The 6,822-nt window shown below is 35.4% G+C and overlaps 1 protein-coding gene across 1 annotated transcript; it reads right to left on the reverse strand.

The window, feature by feature from the left end:
- Positions 1 to 5,198: 5,198 nt before the first annotated feature.
- Positions 5,199 to 6,420, reverse strand: LOC104601376 (NDR1/HIN1-like protein 10). Its single transcript, XM_010264675.3, has one exon. It carries the CDS (start codon positions 6,222 to 6,224, stop codon positions 5,445 to 5,447), a length of 780 nt encoding a protein of 259 aa, XP_010262977.1. The 5' UTR covers positions 6,225 to 6,420; the 3' UTR covers positions 5,199 to 5,444.
- Between the last annotated feature and the right edge of the window lie 402 nt (positions 6,421 to 6,822).

Genomic DNA, 6,822 nt, shown 5'->3' on the forward strand with positions numbered 1-6,822 from the left:
GTGGAACAGGTCAAAGTTATTTATTTAAAAAAATGAAAAAAAAAACTTAAAATTTTAACTTTATATGAATTTTGACGTATACAATTGCTTATATATACAATAATTAAATAAAATAGTATAATAAAATTGAAAATTTTGTTTATTTTATTAATATATTATATACTATATATTATTATATAATTATAATTATAAATTATATAATATATAATATATAATATATTATATATATAAAACATATATATATGGGTCGTACCGGGTCGTGCCAACCTGGCCTGCTGACCTGAAACCCCAAGCCCGACACGGCCCATACAAATCGTGCTAGGCCGCGACACGACCCGTGGACCATCGGGTTGGGTTGGCTCAAAATCGTGCCGGGCCGCGGGCGGCGCGACTCAATTTACACCTCTAATCTTACTTATGAAATGACTCTAAAATTTTAAACATAAACAAACTATAAATAAACAATCAAACCCTATTATTGGACCCTACAAAAATATTATAAGATAACAAAATTATCCCTAGTGTCCAAAAATACATAAAATTTCACAAAGTTTTAACTGTTTCAATCTTAACTTTAAATAAAATACGTGTTTATTGATCAAAAATAAAATAAAATTTCACAAAATTCCAATTTTGACTCTTTAGCTCCTGCATCAATTTCTTTACATGTAGTAGAGGCAATGAAAGAAACCTTTTTTCCAAGAATGGGAAGGGGTAGGAGTAGAAGTCAAATAATGGAAATCTGGCTTTGCAAAAATCTATCCTTTAAGTATTGAGAACCTAAATGGGCTTTATTAAGGAAATAAGGGCGTCCAAATAGGTTAGGCAGAGAGGAAAAAGCAGATAAAGAATTGGAGGGGTGATTAGAAATGAGGAAAGTAATATTTGTGCCTTATTTTCAGGTCCAGTTGAGAAAAATGATGTGGCTACAGCAGAACTTTTAGCTGCTGTCTTTGGCCTTGAGAAAGCCAAGGAATTGGGATTTGAAAGGCTAATCATTGAAGGACATTCCAAAGTGGTGGACTAGTTAAAGAAACGAGGAGTCTCTTGGCATCTAAGGAACGACCTTAGGAGGTACAAATGGCTTTCTAGGGACATGTCTATTCAAAGTCCAATGGGTCAGAAGATCTACTAACTGTTTGGTGGATGGTCTTGCTAAGCAAGGTGTACAAAGACAGTCTATGTTTTGGGCTCAGTTGTAATGCTTGGGGTTTAGAAACTGGTGCCTATTTGTATCCTCCGCAACTTCTTGTTGTACTTCATTATTTTTTCTTAATGAATTAATTTTCTGTGTTTCTGATCAAAAAATAAAAAACAAAGCAGATAAAGAATTTCTCCACCATCATTGCAGTGTAAATAATCTTATTATTTAACTTTTCTTAAAACAAAAAAGATCCTACAACCACCAAATCATTAAGGTTTCTTCTACATTGGAAGTAAAGTTGTTACTGTGCTTCTGAACCCCAAAAAAGAATAACTGGTAATTACAAATGAAGATGGAGAAACATATTTCAAAGGTTCTTCCCTACATGACTTCCCAAAGCAATACTTGTCAACATGACCCACCTTCAATTTTATGCCATCAATAAGCTCATCATACAACCTTGAGATTCCACCAACGTGCTTACTCAGCCAATGCCTTACCTCATTACCATTCTAACTCTTCTTTTTACAACCATAGCTTTGCCCCAAGAATTCTTACCAGTTAATCATACTAAACATGATAAACCCATGGTTTCAAATGTCGCGAAATGTCGCTAATGTCACCCTACATATGTCGATGTCGAGGCTCACCGACATGAAAATGGATGGTAATATAAAAATTACATTATTTCGGTCGACATTTCCTATATTTTGGAAATGTCGACCAAATCGGCCCAAATAACCAAAAAAATGACAGTTTTTCCTATTATGTCAACAGGATGTCGATAATGTCGACAGGATGTCGACTAATGTACATTAATAATATAATTATAATACAGTATATTAATATAAATTATTCCATTAATAATTTCTATTTAATATTTCAAATAAAATATTTATAAAAAAGAATTAACAAAATAAAAAACAAAAGAATAAATTAATTACTTTACAATATAAAACATAAAATATTTTTCAAGTAATAAAATATTAACTAGTTAGCATTTTTTAAAATATTTATTAAAATCAGAAAATGTTTATTAAATTTTATAATAAATCATAATTTATTATAAGTTTAGTATTAAAAATCATAATAAATTCATTAAGTTTTTAAATTTATCATAATCTTAATACTACAAAAAGGAGAATCAGTTTATTAAATTTATAATAAAACATAATGTATTATAACTTTAATATTTAAAAAATCAGAATAAATGTATTTCTATTTACTAGAGTGAAATAAATATATTAGAATTTATAATAAATCAGAATTAAAAATAAGAAAAGAAAATATCAGATAACCTTGTAAAAACATCAAAATGCATAATAAATCAGTAAATCGTCATTTACTAATTTGTTATTGATCTTACTTTCTTAGCTTTATATAATGGTTGGGAATAAGATAATAGTCTAGAAATATGTATTAATGCTTCTTTTATCATTTTACAAAATATCATTGCATATTTTAACATATTTCATAATATTTCCACAATGTCTCTAATTTTTACAATATTTCCCCTCGACATTTCCGACATATGTCCTATATTTTGGTAAGCGACATTTCCATCGACATCGACATTTTAAACCTTGGATAAACCTATAAACCAATTGCCAATAGTCTTTAACAAACAAAGAATCAAGCTCACCTTGTTCTTTGAAACTTGGAAGTGCACTAATTTCCCCCACGCCACTAACAATATTTCTTTTTTTCCTCTGAATTCTTCAAAGATTTATATTCAAGTGCTTCAAGTTTCTATGCACATGAATAATAATGAGAGGATAAAGAACATTGGAGACTTGACAACTTTTAATAGATCAACTTATCTCCACCCACCCCAACCCACCATACAACTGGATACCAAATTGATTTGGAAAAGTACCTCATCCCTAAAAGGAGAGCAAAGGAATCACATGGAAAATGAACCACCATTAGCCCAAAGACCTTTATATATTTCAATCTAGAATAGCAACCTCCCCAACCATAATAACCTCATTGTCCAATAAGTTGATCTCGAGATCTAAAACAACCTGAAAACATTGTGGAAATTAATCTCAAATGAACCACTTCACAAAAGACCCAAATTATCTACAAATTGAACAGAAAGTATGGTGAACCTTCAAATACAACCGAAAAAAGTGTGAACTCTCCCCCTTATGCTATTCTAAAGGTAATTCAGTAAAAAAGATTAGTAAAGATTGTGAAGCATAAGTATTCCTATCTCATGCCTCTAAAGTTTCTAAAGAACTCATTGAGAAGCCATTCAACAAAATGGAGAAAAAGGAGACAGATGCAGAATTTAATGTACCATTTCCATTTAAAACCAAAACGTCAAATTGATAATTAAGGTATTGGGGCATAAACCCTCACCATGTCAATTTTCCACATAAAACCGTTCTCATTTCACAGTCTAGAGTCCAAAAATTATACAAAATGACTAGACTCATGATGAGGGACACAAAGGATAAAATCTTTCATTCTTCACTCTACATGCAGATAGAATTAGAAGTGTCAAAACTCACTCAATTGGCTTGATCTCGATGTCATTACTCATTAGAAGGCTTATTTGATTATTACAAGTCCAAGATCATAGAATTGGACATGAATTGACTAATTGAGCAAATCATGGCCAATTTACAGGTAGCCCAGAAATCTATGACAAAATTCTTTCTCTTTTGTTATTTTGAGTTTTGAATTAGAGTTTTAGCAGCTTTAGGATTTACTTTGGTTGGTAGTTGTTTCGGAAGTTGCTACCTTATTAGAAATTTGTGAAAAGTTGTAATTTGTCAAGAAAGCGATTTTCAAACATTTTAGTTCTAATCAGTTTTTATGCCAGTCCAACTACAAATGTGTGATTAGAAAAATTCAGTCTTTCCAAGGTCTATATCATTGCTATAAAAGAGGAAGATTAGAATCTGGAATGAAGTTTTGCCTTTGGCTTAGTTTTCTTTGGTGTTAATATCGATATTTTTTTATGGTGTTGATTCCTTCAAGAAGCTACCACTAAGTGTTGACTGATTGACTCCTAGAGAAGCCTAGAGTTTGATTCCTACATTACTCTTCTTCTCTTTTTCCAAGTTTAGGTCCATCTTATATCAATTTGATATAAAAGCAGGAACTAGGAAGTTCTAAATCAGATAAGTACAAGAGAAGTTAGTCCCACAACACATCAAGAATTTGCCTGTCTAAAAATAAATGATACTAAAAAGAGATTTCGGCACTAAATTGTGACCATGGGCTATGGGTGTCTTCATCCTTGAAAATAGCACTGCAGCATTAAATCTGTACATATACTTCTAATAATGCTGGTTGGCCTTAAATCCATGAAATATTCTTTTTTTTTTCAGATAAGTACAATGAAATCAGTGATCCAGATAGGCTGAAGAGCTTACCTTTTTATAATCAAATCTTCAATGGCACTTCTTACAGAAGTCCTCTGTGAAACCATCAGACATTAGGGTTCTATTCCCTCTCAGCTCTTCCATGGCTTGGAGAACTTCAGTAGTTCATTATGTTCAAATAGAAATGGAGAAATTCAATGATTCTCAATGATATAGCTGTGATAAAACAATACCTCAAAGGATAGAAAGATGTTTCATGAAGCGAACAAAAACAATTAATGAACTGGCTATCGTTGGAGCCACAAATATAGCTTATAAGTTTCCATTATTTTATGACCGCCAAGCAGAAGAGGAAAGATATATCTTAATGACCCAGAACCTGACCAATTCAATTCTCCAATGTCAACTCCTCGTACCACCAACAAAGAAATCTCCAAATGGGCCCAAAACGACTGAAGTTATCTTTTGAAAGACTTTTAAGTCCCATTTTACCAAAATAGGAACACTAATGCAGTATAGTTGATTAACTGAATCTAGCTGAAATTGAAGCAAAGACTGCTCTCACAAAACTTTTCACAAGCTCTGCGAATCAAGATTGCTTATTTGCTTCAAAGCTATTAACCCCGCAAAAATGACAGAATAAATAAAAGAAAGTCGCACATAAGCTAACCTTTAGAGACCCTTTTAAAGAAAAGAGAGACCAAGAACACATTATAGTATGCCACAGAACATATACAGACATTCATTAGATATTAAATCCATATAACCCTAAAATCATGCATATCATCATGTAGCCACAAATTTGGCTGGGAAAAGAAAAGAAAAAATATCACATCACTTATCAGGAAATTACAGCGCTACCATCGATCCACCCACAACCAATTAGATATTTAGAACATCTCCAAGAATGAATTGAGTGTGGAGAAGATCAGAAGAAGATCAAGAAAGAGGAAAACCCATGTTACTCACAGATAAACCTTGCAGTTCGTTGGTCCACCAGACAAAACCCCAACCCCTCTGTTGGACGAAAATCCGATCTTCACGTTGTCACAGAAGACTCTTAGATAATGCATTCTCGTCCGCCAGCCCCCGCACTTAAACCAAACCCAAGCCCAAATTCTGACATTGAAACCCACCTCCCCGCTCGACCGATCAGAAGCCAAGGCTTTGGCAGAGGATTCGGGTACATACTGGGACGCGGCCGCAAACTTCACCTGCATCGTGGTCTCGTTCTTCTTACCCTGGGAGAAAGGCGCAACAAACGTATCGGATAATTGCGCCCCACGGTAATAAAATGTTGATTCGATGTGGTCATAGTAAACGCTCATCTTCTTATTAGGATTCCTAACGGTGAAGTCGAGGTTCCAGTCGCCTGTGACTTGAGTAGCGTTGACATTGAAGGAGGAAACAGAGGCAGAGTTGAGCCGGAACTCGGGTAGATGGGGACGGATAATGAGCCACATGATAAAAGTAATGCCAGCCATGATGAGGAATACGACGACCATTAGGGAGATGAGACGGCGGAGGAAGGCAGTGCGCCGCTGGTCGTAGAAGGGTGTAGAGTAAGGGTTGGGGTTGTAGTAGACTGCGGGCGGTGGCGCGGCATATGGGTAGCCAGTGCCGGTGGCAGTGGTTGTGGCGGAGTAGCTAGACTGCGCCGGGGGGTAGCCATTGGGGTCGTAGCTGGGTTGCGCCTGGTTGTACCCTGTTGGGTAGCCTGTTGCAGGTTTGTTCCGATCTTCCATTGTCGAAGTGAAGTCGATCGGTCGAGCGAGCGAGTGAGCGAAAGAAAGAGAGAGAGAGAGAGAGAGAGATGGGAACCGAAAGTTAGGAGGAGAAGAGTGGAAACGCGTGAAGAGATTCCTGCTGACTAGTAATTACAAGGAAACTTGGGAGGAGCGTGGGAGGAAAGACTCTGGTCTGGTTATTATTTCAGTGGTCTCAGATTCTTCAATCTTCGTGCCAAACCCGAGATTACGATTGGACGGTATTACGTGCATATTACTGAGTCAGTGACCGATTTGCTTACGTAGAGTTAGATCTGTCAATTATCTGGGCCAACCCGATAGACCTAAAATGACTGGACCCTATCACATAGACCCCATGGTCTCGGACCTCTATTTCTGATCTACATTCTTCTTCAGAAAACAGAGCAAGATCTTGATTCTCCTACCTGGGTCGAGTTCGCCCATGTCTATTTGTCTATTGTATTTTTATGGGACTGGCTTTATATCTAGGGCTGCAAACGAGTCGGATTCGAATCCGATATGTGAGATTTTTACAAGCATGATTCGAATTCGAATTAGAATGTAATATTGGATATCCGATTTGAATCCGATTCGA

Source organism: Nelumbo nucifera, chromosome 2, assembly GCF_055504915.1.
Source record: "Nelumbo nucifera cultivar China Antique chromosome 2, China Antique-T2T, whole genome shotgun sequence".
NCBI lineage: Eukaryota > Viridiplantae > Streptophyta > Magnoliopsida > Proteales > Nelumbonaceae > Nelumbo > Nelumbo nucifera.